Consider the following 21742-nt stretch of genomic DNA (forward strand, 5'->3'; position numbering starts at 1 on the left):
AGCAAGGTACCCAAACCCAGAGCTCGCTGGGGCTGGTGGCAACAGGTCACATGCAGCTCTGCCCAAATACTGGGGGTGGGTTGGGCAGGGAAATACTGCTGAGAAACCATTAAAAAGCAAATTGCGTTTTCTGGGGGGACTGATGGGATTTATTACTGCCCTTCAGCTTGCTGGGATGGGAACAGGAGACAACCACCGCATTAAGGCAGGCAAAGCCATGGTGGCCAGGATCAGCTCATCCCTCCCAGCTAGGTCCCCTCTCCCCCAGCTCCTTCCTCTGCTGGATCCCTCCGTGCAGATCCAGCACTGCCCTTGCAGAGCATCCAACATGGCGCTCGGCCTCCCGCGCGCTTGGCAGAATCATAATTGGAAAATAATTGCCACCCAAATGAGGGTACTCAGCTGTAGCAGGTGGCTTTAGGTGCCTCACCTTATGCAAAGCCCGCACTGGTCTCCAGAGCTTAAGAAACAGACAGCTGCATTAAGGCAGAGAGCAAGACAGCCTAATAGCTCACAGAATTGGTTCCCTCCTCTTCTGTGAACATGAGTTGATAAATTGTTACTTAAAAGATGACAACTTGTTCTCCAAAGTCATTTAGAATTAGAGGGATGGCACAAAACTCGCTTGTCAGCATGATGTGGAAAGGTGGCAAGCTGCTAAGTCGTCAAGCCCAACCTGAGGAATGTGCCCTTGCCCGCAGCGCCCACACAGGAGCAGGAGCTGGAGCCATCCCCTCCGTGGAGGGCTGCTTGCTCCTGAAGCTGCTCCCGGTCGGCACAGCCCACGGGATGGACCGCGCAGCTTCAGTCTTGCCACATCTCCAGCCCAGCCCAAGAGGGCTGTGCCAGTGTGAGCCAGGCTGCTCTCCGCTCTTGCAGAGCGGGAACATTTTATAAACCAGCAGGACAGCACAGATGGAAAACGAGTTTGCGATATTAACATTTCCAGGATTAAGACCCATCGGTGTTTCTAACTAGCATGAAGAACTGCCAGAGTTTATATTAAAAGATACTGCTGAAAGCTCACCTTGACTCCTCTGTCTCTGATGACCGTGGAAGGGGAGGCTGCAGGGCCATTGTAGGTCTCTCTAATTATCCCACCCCACACAGCAGGACATCATGAGGCCTTAGGGCACCTGGAAGAGGACAGAAATGCTTTGCCATAACAAAATCCCCCAGATACAACAATGTGTGGAGAAACCTCTCTCCCGGCTCCCTGGTGATGAAGACACAGCTACGCATTTAGCTCAAAGGCACCAGCAGGTCCCACCACCAGCTACAACCCAAAAGCCCAGGGCCAATTGCTGGTACCACTCGTGTCCCGGCTTGCATTTCACAAGGGCTGATGAAGGCTCCCGGGGAAGCTTTGCTGTGTTATGGTAGGGCCTACACAAACCCCAGAGGGAGACACAATGCAGCATATCAACACACGGTTGGTTACCAGCACATTTCTGTGAAATTTCACATTTTTGGTGAAAACCACCAAAACAGGGGGTGCTTCCCCATGGATGAAAAGTCAGGAATGAATGAGTAAAAACATGAATCATGACTGCCCTGAGCCCCCCACCAGCCCTTCTGGGGTAGCACTAAGTGGAACTGGGATACCTGCAAAGCCCAAACTGCTCACAAAGACACACATGAGACACCAAGCATGAGGCAACTGTATGAAGAGACACCTCTTCTCTTGGCAGAGCCCATCCGCTACACACAGGCCCCTCGGTCCTTCTGCCTTAGTGCCTGGGCCACCTCCTCCCCCGTGGTGCTTGGCCCATCTTGGCCAGTGAAGCTGCAGATGTGCCGTACCTGGTGCGACAGCTCCGGCTGGTGGCTGCCGAGGGCCGCTAACAGCATTTACACGGAAACGTTGAAGAGGGGGAACGTAGTTATGCCAAGCAAATAGCCTGATCTTCCCGTTTGTATCAATCTACCTAACCACAAGGGACAGGAAAAATCACAGATGCTTTTGCTAAACACCCAACACATACATAAAACGCACGTGCACATTTTTCATCATTGCTGCTTTCCACAGCACTGTGAGGGAAGAGATTTAATTACACACAAACTCTACTAAATCAAGATGAGAGACAGTTGAAAAGAGGGCAGAAAAAAAACCATTTAATTCAATTTATTTAGCAGCATCTTTATTGCAACAAAGGTTTTGTAATAAAACGCAGCAAAACTAATGTCTCCACTTTACATGATTAAAAGCCATGTAGCTAGAAAGGTGGGGGAGGGAGGGAGACCAATAAACTCACTGAAGTGAAACATGCAATTTTGTTAATGCAAACAGCAGGCACTTCATGTTCTAAAATTAAACACCTGAACTTCTACTGTGCAGAACATCCAAGTAAAAACCGCATGAAGATGTCCCTTCCCCTTCCAAAGGAGTGGCCCGGAGAACCGTGAGGGGTGCACAAAAAGTCTTTACAGGGTTCTGGTACTCAAGTAAACAGGCAGTTCAAGGCAGTGTCCTAATCTGGCTGATTATTTCATTTATTTATACTCTATTATTGCCTCGTCAAAAGTTAAGCATCACACCAGCAGCAAAACAGCCTGCCTTACACACAGACACACACAGCAGAAACACAACCCACTCTTCCTGGTAGGGACTAAGGGTTGGGACCCCCAGGCTCAGAGTTTGTGAGTTCTCTGTAATTCACCACACAGGCTCTGACGTACGGTGCTCCAGGGTTAAAGCATTACTACACCATCCCGCTCAGAAAGTATTTCCATAGCCTATTCCCAAATGGCACTAGTAAGTAGGGAACGCATTTTCCATTCTAATATAATAGTTGGTTTTCAAACCTTTACTTGGTGCTTTGAACTCATTATTTCATTAACAAGTTAAATGAGTTTATAAAAATCAAGCAGTTCTGGGTAGATACTAATACTACTTTGTTCTGAATAAAAGGAGATAACTGAAAACAAAGGGGTGGGGTAGGGTGTGCAACACCAATGCAAAGAGTGAAACCCAACAGCTTTGCACATTGCACACTCCAGAGAAATTACTGGAAGCTGCCTTAAAATGGGGAGAAAGAACATGCTTTCATCAGAAACAACCACAAAAAGAAACTGCTGGCATCAACGCTCAACAACTTCAGTGTCTCATCGCTCAGATCCCCATATTTCACATATATTTTTAAAAATATATGAAATTAAAACATTCATCTCAAAGACACCTGTGCAAGTCATTTCCACCATGCAATGAAGGCTCAATCCTGCTCCTGCTCAGAGCAGGTGTCCTGCTGGGCACAGAGGAGACCTCTGCTGAAGGCAGAAGTTCCTCCAAAGGGACATACCAAGGTCTGGTTTGGGAGTCACAGGGGTGGTTCCTCCTCAAATGTTTTTGCTCCACAACCTCCCTTGCATATGCTCCCATCAGATCTCACTAGTTCTACTTAAAACTCACATTAAACAAGACAATTTTTTAACCCGCAGGAAGTGACAAAGTATAATCCCAAATTGCAGACAGGCTGGAAACCTCTTCTTGAGTGGCAATACCATCTCCTGGACTATAAGGTACAACCTCATCCTGGAGCAGCTGACTCCAGCAGCACAGAGCAGGGCAAAGCCACCACTCTCCATGCCAGCTCTGGTCCAGTGCTGGACCAACACTTCGCCACACAAGGTGCAGGACTACTGCTCCCCCCAAAAAACCTGATGCAACAGTCTTCAGCACTAACACCTTCCTACCTCTGCAGTCTCAATAGCAATGGGCTTTGCCCTTCTTCCCTTGTCACTGGGAATTTAGTCCTTGACTGGGTAGGGCTGGATCAGACCTCATATAAGGCATCTCTCACACCTTCACCTACAAGCAGGCATCTTTTGCAAGAACTACAAAACTCTGATGGTAAATCCTCCCAGCATTTCCACAGGATAAGAGAGCATGGGGGTCTTAAAGTGCTTAACTACTGCAAAAATAAAAAAAAAAAATGTAGGAAAGAAATACATAATTTACATTGCAAAACAAGAGTACTTACAGTACATTGTACTTTAATAGCTTTTCGATATATGTGTTTAAAACAATGGAAGGATGCATTATTAAAAAGTTTTGTCAGCACTTACAAATCACATCCTGTGCTAAATCAAAACCTAGCTTGGTTTACTTGCATAACATTTAGTTCTTCAGTTCCCAAAAAAGCACTGTTTGATGAAGGCCATTTTTGTTCTGTTTTTTGAACAAAAGGATCGATTTCATCTTAAAAATCATATACATTTACATTCAAGGGTAATCACCTCTAGAAAAGGAACAAAAACACCCCCAAAACCAAGTTAATTTAATACTGAACAAAATATAAACAACCTTGGAAAAGGTGGTACTATCCACGTGTAATTTTATACATATATGTATATATGAACAGATATAGATATATGTATATATAATACAGCATAAACATGCAAGGAACACAATGGAATTCCATAGCAACAGCTTATACTTGTCTCTACTCACTGCCGTGTTGTTCAAATGCGTCAGCACACTTATCCATCTCTCAATACTGCCTATAGCACACTCCACAGGGATGCTGCATTCGCTTCAGTCACAACAATTAATTACTAAGAGAAGACATAGGAGCTGGGCTCCTTCCCTGCCATACCCTTCCCAAAATAAAACTGTAAGCCTGTTATTGACTTGCTAATGGTATCTGAACCGATCCACTTATAATCACTGTGATCTGAAAACCAGAAAACAGCCCAAACCAAACATCTCCACTTCAGAGGAGATTTGCATTTACTGCATGCCTGTTTGCTTTGGCTATCTTTTGTGTAACCCAAAAACCAGATCCTGTTCTCACCCTCACATTTTACAACCGTGTAACTGCACCAGCTCTGATAGCTCTGGTGCATATCACCAGCAGCCTAACTGAAAACCAATGCAGTTTGATACAATACAGCCAGATGGTGTTAAATTGTGGCGTTTCAGGATCAAGCTGAACAGTACAAAAGCAAGGAAAATACAAGGTTACAACATGTGGAGTACTAAGAGCGTAAACACTGAGAGTGATTCCAGATTTTTAGAAGATGAAAAGAAAATCATGTTCTGCTGCTCCCTAGCACCAAAACAGAAAGAAAAGGAAGTTCTTAGGTTTCTAAGAAAACCATTAAAACTTATAGGAGTCTCAGAGGCAAGCCCCAAGGGGAGAATTTCCTGGATTAAAGAGAATCATTTTGCTATGGATTTCAATCTTAAATGACCTGTTGCAAGTTAAAAGTGACTTCACACACTTACGATGCTTTTTAGCCAAGCCTGCTGCTTAGTTCAAACCTCACTAGCAAAAACACAACTGGGATCACATACCCTTTAGGCTTAGCGGGGTTACCTTAAGCTCTACAGAAGGGGGCTTCTCAAATACAGCATCATAATCATGTTACACAGCAGTGCTAGAAAGGACGCAGGAATGGAGGACTGAACAGAGTACAAGCCTGGGAAATAGTCCCTCAAAGAAAGCAGGAAATTCAATGAAACAGTTCATATTGCCTCACATATAGTGTTCGTAAGGTGTCTCCTCACCAAGTCCTCTGCAGACCTTTGAATTAGAGTACTGAATTTTAAAATCTTAACAGGATGCATATACCTCTATCATGCTGATGTGACTGTAAGAAAACAGTATTGCAAAACCAGCTCAAGAATGAACATCAGGGTAAAATGTCAATGAGAAATGGGCTGCACTTCTAAGCTTGTTTTAAAATTTACAGAGTTTCAGCTCTTTGACTTAAGTTGGTTTGCATCTCAGAATAAAAGATTGTTATGCCCATATCACAGCAAAATATCATTCTGCTTCCCCACTGAAATCAAATACAATCAGGATAGGATCTCAAGTTGCTGAAAGGAAAAGAAAAAAAAAGTATGATTATGCTGGGGAGAGAAGAAATCATTGAAAAGAACCTGGTATCAACTGAACTGAATCCAAAATTTAAGTTCTTTAGGGGGCAGCTTAAAAGTCTTTCTTCTTAAAAAAACAATTAACATATAGACAGGTGATGTGGCTAACTTGTGACCAGCTTCTAAGGAGTGACACATCCCTTTCATGAAGCATAAAAGCTGTACGATAGCATTTAAAATGTAATACAACTCGTAACCACTTGGGTAAACTCTCGCTGCATAGTGAGTAAATTACCCAGTATTATGTAATAAGATACCAAGGAACATACTGTAAAAATACATCAGTTATGTCATAATGCTTTTAAAAAGTGAAGATCTGGTGCTGTAGAAGTACGTTATTTTCAGTTTCAGCTCCTCCCCCAAGAGAACACCCATGGTACTGCATTATACCACAGACATTTGATTTTATTTACATCTTAAGCTTTAAAGTTATTAGGTCACCGTACTTTAATTTCCTGTATGGCACCAAATTTTAAAAAGTGTCTGTGTGTGTGTGTACATGTGGCAGGCACCAAAATGCAATGTTCCTTTCTATTTTTTCTAGTTTCCTACATCTCCTCGTTCGGTAAAGCAGCCAGTGGAGCAGAGTTCTGTAGAGGTCAGTCACATTGCCTTCAGAGCAGCAATATGAGAGCCCAGATTCTCTTGCAGGTAATACAGTAGATGGAGTTCATAGTGCTCTCCCGACTCAGGTACCCTTATACTGTGTCTCTCCTGAGGGTAGATCTAAAATATAAAATAAAGTCATAAGTATCCACAAAAGTTGCAGGCACCAACATTTAAACCGCTCCACAGACCCACATTCAAAATCTTCATGGAATCTCCCTGCATTAACTCTGCACCTGAGCTAATACACCCCATCCTCCATTGCCTGAACCCAGAGACAACCCACTGCACCCTCTAATCCAGCTAGTGCTGTGCTGGAGGTGATCAGCCTGGCTGCACAGAGGCAGATCCTGTCCAGAGCCATCACGTAAATCAGCATGCTCCCAGTTCTGCAGCATGGTATGGGATACCTGGGCTACATCTACACAGAACCAGCAGGGTTTAATTAAATATATAACCCTGTTCCACACTGCACAAAAACTGCTGTACTGCCTCCAAGCTGCAGATCTCCTTGGGAGCAGCCTTAACTGCTCTTAACTGAGCATTTGCCTGATTTTTTTTTTTTGTTTACTCATAAAATCTTCCTTTTAAAAAAAAAAAGTTAGGCTCAAATACTACAGTTTTATCCTAGAATTCCAAGCGGCCCAGCACAGCCATGTTACAAGTTCCAATTTTGGACTACTCAATCAAAGACAGACACATTACCTTTACATCCTGGTTCTGGCCTTACCTGTAAGTCATACGGTTTCCCAGCTCTCACTAAAAAGCTGAGCAAAATACTAGTGTGTGCAAAGTGAACATTCTCATCCAAGAATCCATGTAGCAGCAGCAAACGGTTTGGTCTGAGAAAAGGAAAAGACAAACATTTCTAGACAGCATCCCAGAACCTGCCAGTCATTTCACAGTCCACACACATCCATTCAAAAACACTCAATAGAAAAAAATATTTGCATTGAAGACAGTGATTTCACTACTGTAAATTGTTCTGGATGGATGTGTCTCTCAAACCTATTCTTTGTTCCTCTAAAAGTTCTTCCTGAATCTGCACATCATGGTCAGGCCTTTTATCTGTGTATCTTTGTTATTCTCAGAAGCACTTCCTAGCTTGGACAATACAACAGCTTAACACTTGCTCAGAATCACTGCCCATTTTCAGCTCTTTGGCAAGAAAGCCCATGGTCTCAGCCTGCTCCACAGACAACTGTGTGCTGATGCAGCCTTAGGATATGCAGAAAGCATCCTGATCAACTAATTTTTGCCTAGCTTAATGTGGCTCTAAAGTGCTAATCATAATGGAAGATATGTTTGTCATTTCTTTAGACATAAAAGGTAGTCTTTAATTACAGCCAGTATAAAAGGGATTACATGCAATGGCCTGTAATTATGCAAATGTTCATCCAAGTATTAAGTTTATTAGTGCTGGGGTTTGGTCTTCTTTATAAATTATTATTTAATACTAGCATTTGCAATTCCAGAATTCAATTGCCAAGAACAGGGAGATAAAAACGTGTCCGTGGGGCTTGAACTTTCATGGCAGGAAAAGTAGAAGATAAGAGCCAGAACCAAACTTACTCAGAAGGAAACTTCTCAGCTTGCATTGCCACTGAACCTAGGTAATACCCCTGCTCATTGTGATCCGGGTGGCCCATGTAGCGCTCTGTGTAACCAGTGTCATAGAAAATCCACAGCGTGACAGGTGCTCCGGCAATGGCAACCTGCAAATTCAACAGGGCTCTCAGCATCAGGAGGGGAATGACAATACCTGCCCCTCTGATTTGGGGACATCCCTCCCTCCCACAGCAACTATAATTGCCCAAAACACACTGCTAAGTTTACAATCCACAGCCTGCAGTGGAAAAAGAAAAGCAATCCTCACTCTCCCTCCCACAGTTCATACATATCAGCACAGTTCAGCTACGACCTACATGTGCTGAAAACAAGGCAGCTGCTGAAAACTAGGAAAGTCCTACAGACAAATCAGAAGCAACACTAAACATATCACCTGCAAGGCCTGCTGAGGGAAGTGGATTTTGTCCCAAATGCAGAGTACTCTGCTTCTGGGTTGCAAAATCATTGTTCATTTGAATGTCTAACAGAAACTGGAATCAATAGCTCCCTAGGACTCAGCACACTACCTTGCATAGCTACCACCAGCTTCCAGAGAGGCTTGTGAAAAAAAGACCAATGAGGAAAAAAAAACCAAAACAAACCCACCAAAACCCCCTTTGCAATGCAGGTATTTTTAAAAGCAAAAATCTAACAATCCTTAAGGACTTGAGAAAAGTAATTATTAAGCCTCCCAGGAATATTCAGGTTTGTCTTAGACAAAGCAAGAGCAGCCACAAAGAACAAAACACATCCCCAGAGCAATATCCAGCTCTTACCACATCTCTCCTTTGAGACTTACCCAACAGCAGTCTGGCCACTTATTGTAGTGGTCTAAAGTAATGAAAACACACAAACCTCTTTTCAGTACCTCTCCCCATCCCCAGGTTGCCCTCCTGGATGCTTCAGAACACACTACTATGAAGCAGCATGGGCAATTTGATCTGGGAATACATCAGTCTGCAAAGAAACTATTCTCCCAGGGCAAGAAAGAGGGGAGGAGGAAGAGAAGGAGGTGTCATTTTTCAGCAGGATCACTTCCCTTAGTTGGTTCACAGCACAAAGAGCTCAGCTGACACAAAGTGGGCAACAGCTGAGACTATGTAAGGTATTGTCCTGGTTTCAGCTAGGATAGAGTTAACTGTCTTCCTAGGAGCTGGTATAGTGCTATGTTTTGGGTTCAGTATGAGAAGAATGTTGATAACACACTGATGTTTTCAACTGTTGCTAAATAGTGTTTAGACTAAGTCAAGGATTTTTCAGCTTCTCATGCACAGCCAGGACACCTGACCCAAATTGGCCAGAGGTGTATTCCATACCATGTGACATCATGCCCAGTATATAAACTGGGGGGAGTGGGGCTGGGGGGAATCACCGGTTGGCAGGTGGTGAGCAATTGCATTGTGCATCACTTATATATTCCAATCATTTTGTTATTATTATTGTAATTTTATTATTATTATTATCATTATTAGTTTCTTCCTTTCTGTTCTATTAAACTGTTCTTATCTCAAGCCACGAGTTTTACTTTTTTTTTTCCCCGATTCTCTCCCCCACCCCACTTGGTGCGCGTGGAGTGAGCAAGCAGCTGCATGGTTCTTAGTTGCTGGCTGGGGTTAAACCACAACAGGTACCTTCAGCATAGGTGACCCGAGATTGGTATAGCTACACCAGCACAGTTAAGTTATTGCACGCTCAACAGTGCAATGGTTTAAAACTCTGACAGTTCCAGAGAGGGAATATCCTTCTGTGCTCAACTGAATGGGCTAAACAGTTTTTCCTCCTCATCCCAGCTCACCACAACAGACTCTCAGATATTCCAGTAAAACTGGCCTATCTAAACAGCCCCACACTCCTCTTACATGCCAGGCTTCTTGGATGACAAGTGTGTTCTGCCCAAAAGCACTCTGCTTGCTTAATGCAGGAAGCCTCATGGACAACACCACACCTTCACATCAGATTGAGATTATGTCTGGCTCATTTGGAGCTGCGGGAAGCAAGCACAATGATGGTGCAGCCACACCATGCTCTTTGGGGTGGTTACACTCAAATAAGACCCACCACACTCTCCTGGGGAGAAAAGCTGTAAATTTGCATGGAGAAGTAGGAAAGAGCAGCACTTAATTGCACAAATGCAATTTTCCGATTTGAGGCATCTCTGTTAGTATTAACTATTTGGGCTGTACTGGTATCACTGTCTCTGAAAAGCTGAATCCCATAGCTGTACCAGTACAGACTCAATGGGAATACCAGTCCCAGATACCTCTCAGAGCCTAACAGTGACAACAGGCTTACAGAGGAAAAGTGTGTCATCCCCATGCTTCATACAGAAACACAAGTGGAGAGAACTGAGGAGACAACCCAAGGTCACACAACAACTTGTAACTGTTCTTGCAATATCCACTGATTGCTGGTTTTAAGAGGTACTGTGGTTTGTTAGCAGGCACTAGCCTTAAAGAGTGAATAGATTTTCAGACCTGTTGTCTGTGAAGTATCAAAAAAATAGCCAAAGCCAGGAAGCCTAATTAGAAATACTGTAGAAGAACTGCTTGCTAGAAAAGCAGCTTCTCTAAGTCTCCCAAACAGAAGAGTCTTGAAGAGAACAGCCAGAGCACTATGTCCTCATTTGTCTAGAGCAAGCTCCGAAGTCTTTGTGCTGTGAACACCCATGGGAGGTTACATGATTAAGGGAAAAATTCTGTCTGCACCGCCAGAATAAGTACTCAATGTATGAACATACCCTGAAAATATCTGACCTCTGCATTAAAGCCATAAGAGAGAGGTAGCCTCCATAGGACCAGCCATGAATGCCAACACGATCCAAATCAATGAAGTCATACTGGGATGCTAAATACTGCAGCCCTTCCACCTGGTCATCAATTTCTATTTGTCCCTGGGAGAGGAGAGAAAAAGGTAAGTTTTGTTAGTTCCAGACCAAAGTTACATTTTCAGGATTTCCAAAGGTAGCCACCTTCAGATCTTTGCTGCTTCTGTTTGTGCAGCACCCAACCACACACCAGCACTCCACTGTGCTAGGCATGTTACAGAAAGATGACCCCTTTCCCCATAAGACAATAAATACGTGCTAACCCACCTCTTAACTATCCTTTTCTTCACTAGTCTCCTTGCTTGGTGACAAGTAGGATTTTTCAGTGTTTTCACTTTTTGCTGTTACAAAAGCAAGGCTGCATTCTAGCTCTGTGCATGAAAATGCCATTCCCAATACATGGAGAGCTACACTGTAAAGCCAGCAGAGCCTGGCACAGGCCGTCCCTGCCTGTACACACAGCCAAACATGCTCAACCTCTCCAGCCTGACACAGGAACTGCCTGAAATAGTAACCCACACTGTGAATGAAACTCTCCTACTTCATCTGAGCAGCAAAGCATTTCTGGTGGGAGTCAGAGACCACTTATGAACCACCTTGCATTACGCCTGCCAAGCTGGATTTGGTTCACAACCTCAAACCCTGACATTGTATCTTTCCCACACTGACTGTCTTTCCTCCCTCAAATCCACACTGCTAAGCTATTCACAGTTCCCTTCCTAAACCTAGGCAGCATCACACAGGCAATGCTGGGCATCTGAGCCAAATCAGTGGTTCAGCTCAGATAACACCGGGATTCAAACCTGTCTCTGGTTGAAAACAAAGATCCAGACTCAGCTCCACTTACCATTTTGTATTTAAAGGCCCCTTCAAACTTCAGCCCCCGGTGGCAGGACCCCCTGTTGTCAATGACAACAACAACATAGCCTAAAGAGGCCAAAGTGTTCAAACGGAAATACTTGATTCCTTTAAACCGATTGTTCACTAGCTGTACCTGTAATAGAAGAACAGCAATGACACCACCACATATGTAACAGAATCCAGAGGTCACCTCTTAATCCAATTTCAGATTTTATTTATATTTACCTTCCTTTAAATGTTTTGCACATTTTTATGATGTAAAGTTTTCAAGATCCCTACTCCCTGCTGCAGGATTCCCTCTCCCTGCTTGTGGTCTGCTATGAAACAAACTCTCTTCCTCCAGTAACAAGCCATTCTGTCCCACAGATATGAAGAGCTGAACTGAGCTCCACTGCAGCACCAATGGGCATGGAGCAAGAGGGGTGGCTGCAGACTGCACAACCCAACCCCGAGCCTGCAGCTCTGCTCTCCACTCTATTCTTTCCCAGGAGAAAATCCTTCCCTTCACCAAGTCTCACTCCAGCTGCCTTGGACGGCAGCAGGGCACAGAAGAGTTGGGGGAACCAAAGCAGGGCTAAGAGGCTTACCTTCTATTCATCAGTGGGAGGATGACTGGGGAGCAAGCTCTTCTAAGCACACACTGGTAATGGTCAGCGCTAACAGAGAGCTCCCTTCACATGCACATGGGGGATGTGGAAACAAAGAACAGGAGCCTCTACAGAGGAGAGGGAGATAGAACAGGGACTATCTGCACTCCCCTTTCTCCCAGTTCCAGCTCTACTGCTCCATACCTGTTCTCAGACAGGCGGCAGTCCCTCGATCCATGACCTGGAAATCATGACTGCTTACAGCACCTTCGGCCAAGCAGCTACTCACCAAACAGGCAAAACACTGTATGCTGTCCTCAGCATGGAGCAGGAACTGTTTATACAGGAGAGCAGTGGAGTGATCCAGGCTAGCCCACCCCACAACTCACCAACATGCTGCACTCACCTGAGGACCTCCATAGATGAAAAGCACAGTGGGGTACTTCTTTCCAGGTTGCAGATTGTGAGGTTTGTACATCATCCCATAGAGCGTAAACCCCGTGGAGCTCTCAAAGGAGAACACTTCTGGGGGAATGTAATCAGGAAGAGGGCCTGCCACAGGAGGGAACAGAGACTGGCTTAACAGGGAATAGATGAATAATGCAGCTCTGCTCCAGCCCTGCCCCATCACCAATCTCACTGCAATCCCAAAGGAGCTCTCCCATACTTTCCAGGGGATGTGGCTGGGACCAGGCAGAGACTGGGAATGCCCCAGCCCTAGGAGAGCTTTCTCAGGCCTATCGCATTCCCAGCCCTGCTCTCCTGTGAACAGTAGTAACTCTTCGACACTGACACAGCCATTACAAGTATCCCATCCCTTCCTAACACCACTTAGGACTCACTGCATTAATACATGGAAAGCATAGGGCAGAGTATGCCTTAGGGAAGGAGAGATGAAACGGAACAGAAACAAAATGGAAAAATATAAGCCCAAGAGCTGTCCCAGAAAGACATGAGTAAGAAGCAGCACACAACTATTTAAGGGGTGTATGTCCCTCCCCAGAGGCCCAGAAGCATTATATATGCTCATTAGCAGGCATATAGCACAGAGTAAATGACTGCACTTAAATGCCTCCCCTGATGCTAAAACTGGCTTTCTACAGCTTCTGCTGGCTCTGGCAGCAGCACTTAGTAGTTTTCACTCTAAATCCTTCATGGCCAGTTTATACCCATTCACTGCTAAACTGAAAATATCACTGAGGTACGTCCAAGAACAACTCACGTAAGCACGAGTTTCAGAGACAAGTCTAGTCACCCACAACAGCAAATCTCAAGCAAGCATATTCTGGAATATCTTTCATTCTGTGATCCTGGTTGTCCTTTTCTAGTTCCTTATCCATGCCATTACCTGCTGAATCTAAAATGGTAGCCCAGAATTCCTTTGTCCTATGAGCTGCACCATCTTCAGGTCCTGTCAGCCGGTAAAGTGACACACAGTGTGGGTTCTTCTGATTACTGTACTTGCTGATGAACATGTCACAATCCTAGGGAGAAAAAACCATTATCTTGGAACTCCTCAGTGTGGAGGCACAAGGAAAAGTGATCATTTTTTTCTGCATTTAGATCTTGCAGAAGATCTTTATGGACAAAATTAAACCAGGAAGTCTGAGGTCTTTTGATAACAACAGATAGACTCTGAGAAGCTACAGTCCTTAGCAAGACTCAGTCATTAATGCTCCAAAGCCAAAAATACACCTGCAAAACCAACAGTAGCATAAGGACCTTGTCACACATCCTCTTCTGGGTAAAGCATTCCCAGCTGAACAGGCTACTGCCTCAGATGCCTGGAACCCCACCCAACGCTGCCACAGGCTCATCTCCTCTGGTGATTGCTCTGTAGCCTAGTTCAGGCAAAAACAGCCAGGCTCAAACAGTTTCAAACAATTCATCCTGGCTTCTTTTGCCTGAGATGAGTAGAAGAGCAACCGAACTGGGAGGTCAAATCCGGTTTCCAGGGTGGGTTTACGCACTCACTGTACAACATATAGAAGCGCACAGCACAGTGTAAAATCTACTTTTGTTATATTTAAATACAGCCTTGTCTGCTGATTGATGAAGGACAAGACTGGCAATAAGCCACAGCACACTCAGCCAGCCCTGCTGGTACAGGGCCTCACAGGCAAACAGTACCTGGCTGACACAGCAGGCATGAGAGTAACCACATTCTGTCAGCCGCTTTACTTCTCCAGGATTCTCGTAGTTAACAACATACAAGTGATGCTCTAAGGGTGAGTCTTTTGTGCCTTGAAAGTACACCAGTTTTTTGGCTTCATCAACATAGATCTGTCAAAACCAAAATAACACATTCCCTCAATATTGTTTCTTGCCAAAACAATACCCAGTTCCACCACCTCCAAGTCTCCCCCCCATCCCACATCCATGAAGCTGAGTTATAGCCCAACAATCTGCAAGGAAAAAGCCAAATGACTGTTCTTACTGTCCACAACTCTGTCAAGTTACGATTTGCACTTCACACCTTGTTGCTCAGCTCTCTCATGCAGGCCCTTTACTCTTCCCAGTCTCCACTATTGTTTGCTATGCTAAATAGAATCATAGAATGGTTTGGGTGGGAAGGGACCTTTAAAGGTCGTCTAGTGCAATCCCCCTGCAATGAGCAAGGATATCTTCAACTAGATCAGGTTGCTCAGAGCTCCATCCAACCTGACCTCGAATGTTTCCAGGGATGGGGCATCTACCACCTCTCTGGACAACCTGTCCCAGTGTTTCACCACCCTCATTGTTAAAAATTTCTTCCTTATATCTAGTCTAAAACTACCCTCTTTTAGTTTAAATCCATTACCCCTTGTCCTATCGCTACAGACCCTGCTGAAAAGTCTGTCCCCACCTTTCTTATAAGCCCCCTTTAAGTACTGAAAGGCTGCAATAAGGTCTCCCCGGAGCCTTCTCTTCTCCAGGCTAAACAACCCCAACTCTCTCAGCCTGTCCTCAAAGGAGAGATGCTCCATCCCTCTGATCATTTTTGTGGTCCTCCTCTGGACCTGCTCCAACAGGTCCATGTCCTTCCTGCGCTGAGCACTCCAGAGCTGGATGCAATGCTCCAGGTGGGGTCTCACCAGAGCAGAGTAGAGGGGCAGAATCCCCTCCCTCAACCTGCTGGCCATGCTTCTTTTGATGCAGCCCATGGTACAGTTGGCTTTCCGGGCTGCAAGTGCACATTGTTGGCTCATGCCCAGCTTTTCATTCACCAGTACCCCCCAAGTCCTTCTCAGCAGGGTGGCTCTGAATCCCTTCATCCCCCAGTCTGTATTGATACCAGGGGTTGCCCTGATCCAGGTGCAGGACCTTGCACTTGGCCTTGTTGAACCTCATGAGGTTCACACGGGCCAACTTCTCAAGCTTGTCCAGGTCCCTCTGGATGGCATCCTGTCCCTCAAGTAACTCTGTCCCCCATTCTTTGTCATCTCCCCACTCTTCAGACCCTTTCCCAAATCACATATGATATAAACCACCCCAGAAGGAAATCAAGGCAGCAGCTGACTGTAAACCACTGCCATGTTAAATATTCCTCAGTTGTCCCTTCTTTTTGAGCAGGCAGCAGAACAGATTCAAATGCAGGTCAACTTGCACACTTCATTCCCTAACCCCATTTCTAATTACCATTTAGGAAGGATTTCAAAGACCTTTATGAAGTCCAAACCAGTCAAAACAGTCTCCTTGAACTGCTGTTTGATTCAAATGATCAAAGGATTCATCCAGCTCAGAGACAGATGAGCAGCAGTATGGGGAGCATTCCCTCCCTCCTTGTGCAAGCTCACAGGCTACATGGAACATAAAAACTGTGTATTCTGGCTAAAAAGAGACAGGGCTAGTGGATTTATGCTGATCCCTCTAACAAGTATCTCTTGATTCCAGAACAGCAGTTGGACACCATCGTGACATCTTGCTGCTCACAGAACATGTGGAATTTCCTCACTGCTGCCTCACAGTATTTTTGCTCCCTTCTCCTCCTCTTTAAGCCTTGAACTTAGTGGGGAAAATTCCTTGTTGACAAGGATCCACACAGGAACATGCAGGAAAAGAAAGCCAACTAATATTGCCTGTGTTGCTTTCCCGCACTGACAAAATCAGAACCTCTAGTCCAGAATAGCATATCAGAAGGATAAAAGCACACTGTAGACCAAAAAAACCCCACATGATACACATGCTCAAGCTCAATACCAGGTAGTGGCAAGGTCCACTCTTCTCAAGGAGCAGAGCCTCACTAATGCAACATGTACTGATTTGTGAGGCCCCAGAGACCATCTCCCTGTGTGCATTGCTTGCAGGATATCCATGCAGCAAGAGCAGAGACTTACATTGGATCCATGTCTGCCAAGCACTTCCCATTCTCCACTGGTAATCGCTATCTCCTCTTTGATGGGGCACTTGAAGTCACCTGCAAATAACCAACACACAAACAGAGATTTTACACTTTTACATCTTACAAAACACATGGTCACAATAATACTTCTTCCTTCCAAGCTTTTTCACTAGACTAAACCCCAGAGCAACCTGCTTTTGCAGAAGACCCATGCCTCTGCCAGCTCCCCAGAAAAATTTTAGGGCTGGTACTATTTGACATTCTGTGACATTTATGTTAAAAGATTCACAGGATTCAACCTGAGGCCTGGACAGCTTGCTTGTCCTTTTTTTTTTTTTTTTTTTTTAAGTATTCTGTCACTTGCACAGAAATAGATGTTTTATACTGAAAAAATGGGTGTGCAAAGGAAATCTCAGGTGTCAAAAATGCAGAATTTTGCAACAGGGTGGGGAACAACTCTGCTTTTATAAGATGGCTTAATTCCCCTTAGAATTAGGGAGATTTAGCAAGAAAAAGAAGTTGGATGCATTCAGAGAAATCTGATCAACCCAGGATATAATACTTTGTGCAAAAAAACCCCCACCAAAACCAAGCTGCATGAAACTAGGACCTCTGGTAAAATTAGGTGTACTTTTTGTGCATGCAGAGTTCAGTAAGTGCCTTCAACACACGCCAAATAAACTAAGTATCACAGCATGAAACTGTAAATTAAAGAATACATGCTGTGGAAAAACCACTCTGGGAGCTTTGCACACAGCTATATCATGCATCTGAGCAAGACCAAACTTCGACTGCAGCTCAGAATCACATGGTCCTTGAATTTTTTTGATTGAAATGACTCTTCCTGCATTTCTATTTGCAACAGCTGCCAGTAATTTTCTCCTGCTAACATCTCTGTCTATACAGCAATCCCATGATTGTTTTTAAGAGCAGAGAGGAATTCTCTGAATAGTTGTCATATCATAGGTTTTGCTGCCAAGCACACATGTTCATTTTAAGGGGACTAACACGTGGGCCCACTCAGACAGGGAGGCCCTCTATGGACCTTTTTACAGTGTGTTCAAACCATGCTCTTTGTCAGCCTCTCTGCTACCAACCTGCTTGTAAAGGCTGACGAGGACTATGTTGGTTTTACTTGCAAAATCAAGTCCTGAACCAATGTGCATCTATTAGATATAATAGACCCTTTACATCAGAGGTAGCCATGTTATTACTATAATGATTAACCTCTGGCAAAGTCAGCACACATACAGTCCCAACATTGACAAGGAAAAGCCAACTAAGTGCATTTCACAGTATTACAGGGAGCTTGTTTCCCATCTGATTTCTTGAAACTATTCCCTCTAGTCCATGAGGAAGAATCAGGGTTAAAACTAAGGCATGTTGAATACAGAATAACCCCTGTACAATTTCAAGAGGAATCACTGTTCGGTGAAGTGCTTTCCTGGACAACAGCAGGAGTTTCCAATAAGACAGTAATTCCTGCCACCTAGAAGGACATTTATTTCTTCACTAGTTGGCAGCAAATGCCCAATTAAAGCAAAAGAATAATTTCACTTACTTGGAGCAGGGAGGCCTCCACACGACCGTTTATACTTGCTCTCCTTCAAAACTGAGATGACTTTGTATAGGTGCCGGAATCCTGTTTTACACTCAGAGGCAAAAATGAACTCTATCTCATCTTCATGGGTTTGAGGGAAAACATAAAAGATATCATGGATCTGTGGAGACAGAGCATTGGATCATTGTTATCAGCAGGACTTTGGCACTGAAGTCACACATAATAGGTTCCTCTTACTGCTCAACACAGACAAAACAGTTTACACTAGCAGGCTGCAGCACTGTCCATTACTGGGAGAACCAGTTATGCTCATGAGTCAGGGGGTGTCTGCAGACAGTAGCCACATATGCTGCACAGCTCCAGGCTTTTTGCTAGTCTAACTCTGAATTCTAGCTAATGAATTAATTAAGTTTTTCTGCACCTGCTTTTCTAGCTTAGATACAGAGGTTGGTCCAGCTGTGCAGACAGCATATGAGAGCCACCCAAAGAAGCCAGAGTTCAGTGGCCTCCTCTGTCCAGTGCTGTCTAGAAGCCCAAAAATGAAGGGTTATTTAAAGAAAGATGAGCTGACATCATCTTCCCACTCATGAAGATGCCAACTCTTGCTTCAAGGGACAATCTTTTGAGGGACTCGGGAGCATTTATCTGCACAGTATGAGCTGCCAGTGAAAACCCACTCCAGACAGTAAAAATAAGGGAGAAAGGACAACTCACTGCACCATCCTGAAACCATGCACACTACTAATAAGGAGTAAACACAGTATCATAGAGAGCACTCGCTGCATAGGGACCATTCACTGGAAGGCTTTGTGCAAATGTTCTCTGCCGAAAGATCCAACTACCTGTCAGCGACTGATGTTCCCAGACCTTCCTGCACTCTTGCACACCTCCAATGGGATGTCATTTTAGAGACATCAATCTTTATCTGCTGAAGTGTGAACAACACTCATTTTTACAGCATTAGCCTAGCACACCGGTGTCTGGTCTCACAGCACAGGCCCTACAGCACACCTCTGAGAACATTACACACGGATCTATTTCACCAGACCATATGTAGTTAAGGAGTGGTGATTTCAGTGACTGTTAGCAGACTCTTGGGACTTGTTCACCCAGTATCAACTACATACATCTTTGTTGGCTGAAGAATACTTCATCTGCTGGCACTGCTCTTGGTGAACAACTGGCACCAAGAAGCCAGAGGGTGTCTGCATAACACTGTGGGCAAGGGGCTGCCCTGGAACGCCAGAGCCCTCAGCTCTGCTCCTAGCTCTGTCTGACCACTATGCAGCCTCAAGCAAAGCAGCTCTGCTTTCAAATCCAAAATCTCTCTGTTCTCTACATACTGTTTTTTACAGCAGGAAGCACAGCATATGCACAGAACTTGCACAATGGGAATACTCTCCTAGGCAGCACAGTAACACCAATGTTGCTCAAGTGCTACAAAAAGGGTCTTGAACAACAAACTGTCAGAGAAGGCTGAAATTCAAATTCTTACATTTATCCAGATGTCTGTTGTTTCTTCATAAATAATGAAAGGTGTAACAGAATCTGGTACGGCATCGACAAGTTTCTGTCTTTCCATTGCATCATCTTCTGTGGGGATGAATAATGCAGGAGGGATCAAGACTATCTGAAGTCGAGTTTGGGAGCGATCCAGTAAGATGGACCAGATGCTGTTGAGAAGACAGATATTAGAGAAAATAATATGCAACTATGAGTATTAGACAGGTCTGAAAATCTCAGCAGACACTCATTAGCACTAGGCATTTTGAGGGAGTCAAGAATGTTCAATTACAGATTAAGCCCAAAGCCACAGGTAAAATTTCACCCACATAAACAAATCTCTTCCATAATACAAGAACCTATTTCACTTCATTTCAATATTGCATAAGCACTGCGGGTTCAAAAGTTTAATTAATTCTATTCTCCCAGATTGGAATTGTGCTTTAAGGGAGAAAGAGAAAAGAAAAATCAGAGGGAATATTTAAGTGGAAAAATTTCAATTGAAATTTCAGGATACTTGTGAAAATACTGTTTTAAATCTATACCTGGCAGAGAATAATACTGGCACCTAAATGGACTGGCAGCAGACCCTGCCATACTTATGATGGCTTTGCATGTAGCTCTAACAACAATCCTGCAAAAAGCAAGATAATGTAGCAAATGTGTCCCTGCATTTCTTCCACATTTTGGGGGGGTGGGGTGGAATTAAAAAGGTGAAAGCCATCTTTAGATTCAAGAACTGGAGAAGTGCAATTCTGGAGAAGCTTCTGGTGAGTTAGAAACACTGTACTACATCATCTACAGGGTTAAAAATGACATGCAAATGTAAGTAGCACTTACAGCAGGTTTTCTGATCAGTAAGTCTGGTCAGGAAGGATGGTCCACTGGTTAGGGCGCTAGCCTAGGGCCTGGGGGACCTGGGCTCATTTCTCTCCTCAGCCACAGACTTCCTGTGTGACCATGGCAAGTCACTTAGCCTCTCTGGGCTTCAGTTCCCCATCTGTAAAATGGGGACAATAGCACTGCACTCTCTCTCACAGGGATGCTGAGAGGACACATACATCAAAGGCTGTGAGTGCCCAATACCAAAGCAATAGGGCCAGGTACCAGAGAAAGAGACAAGGAGAACTCTGGTTTGGTTTTGGAAAAATTGTCCTCCTTGCACAAACAAGTTCGTAGAAATGTAAAAATAAAAGCAGGCTTAAGCTTGAAGACGACAGAGACCACTACATTCTGCTTCTAACTGTATTGCCCCAAACCCTCTAAGCAGAGACAGGATTAACATACGCACTATTTTCCTTCTGGCGTCCACCCAGCTCTAGCAATGTACTCTACTCCTTCAAAGAGGATCTCGAACGGCTGAACTAGCTCTTTATCCACAACATCTGCAATCTGTTGACAAAGCAGCAATTCAGTGACACTGAGATGAACCCCCACAACCAGTTTTCATGCACGATGAGAGTCTGGACACAGAAGACTTCTTCTGTGCAGCTCATGCAATTTAGATTGTTCAGCCTTTGCAACACAGGGGATTCAAGCCTTTCTGTAGCCAGACACCAGCATAGTAGGAGAGCTGCACACTACCAGCACAGGCAGGGCTGGGACTTGAGAAATCTGGATGCTGCTCACAAATCCACCACTCGTCTCAGACCAGTCATTGAACACTCAGTTTCCCCATGTAAAGGGGAAGTGATTTGTACCGAGCTATTTTGTAAGGTGTTTTCATCAGTAGATTTTGAACATCCTGCATGACATCCAGTTATCAACGTGGTTCTGATTCATGATATGCAATTCTGCAGTCTGTCCCTGCTGGGAGTGGGAACAAGCCACAGTGGTACCCAAAGGGTCATGAGAGCTTTCCCTGCCTTTGCTGGCTGACGTCAGCGTCACTATCCCAGCAGGTAGGTGACTGTTGATGGCTGAAGTAGCTCAAGAGTAGAGAGGATCCCAGTAATGTATGGCTGTTACTGTATCTGCCTAGTAAGATTAA

General features: G+C 44.4%; 1 protein-coding gene across 6 annotated transcripts in view; it reads right to left on the minus strand.

Annotated features, from left to right (window-relative positions):
* Window positions 1–2124: 2124 nt before the first annotated feature.
* Window positions 2125–21742, minus strand: part of DPP8 (dipeptidyl peptidase 8) — a 32110-nt gene continuing 12492 nt past the window's right edge. For 5 of the 6 annotated variants that reach the window (XM_069798593.1, XM_069798595.1, XM_069798594.1 and 2 more), the window contains exons 9-20: window positions 21044–21144; window positions 19745–19922; window positions 18250–18409; window positions 16684–16763; window positions 14498–14650; window positions 13716–13851; window positions 12774–12919; window positions 11767–11913; window positions 10833–10985; window positions 8060–8202; window positions 7218–7329; window positions 2125–6607 (exon numbers count right to left, since the gene is read on the minus strand). In XM_069798593.1, coding sequence (XP_069654694.1) covers window positions 6485–6607; window positions 7218–7329; window positions 8060–8202; window positions 10833–10985; window positions 11767–11913; window positions 12774–12919; window positions 13716–13851; window positions 14498–14650; window positions 16684–16763; window positions 18250–18409; window positions 19745–19922; window positions 21044–21144 — 1632 coding nt within the window. In that variant the 3' untranslated portion in view covers window positions 2125–6484. The remainder of the gene's footprint in view (window positions 6608–7217; window positions 7330–8059; window positions 8203–10832; window positions 10986–11766; window positions 11914–12773; window positions 12920–13715; window positions 13852–14497; window positions 14651–16683; window positions 16764–18249; window positions 18410–19744; window positions 19923–21043; window positions 21145–21742) is intronic. The other variant, XR_011327151.1, reaches the window with a different exon arrangement.

Source organism: Haliaeetus albicilla, chromosome 12 (assembly GCF_947461875.1).
Source record: "Haliaeetus albicilla chromosome 12, bHalAlb1.1, whole genome shotgun sequence".
In the NCBI taxonomy this organism is placed as follows: domain Eukaryota; kingdom Metazoa; phylum Chordata; class Aves; order Accipitriformes; family Accipitridae; genus Haliaeetus; species Haliaeetus albicilla.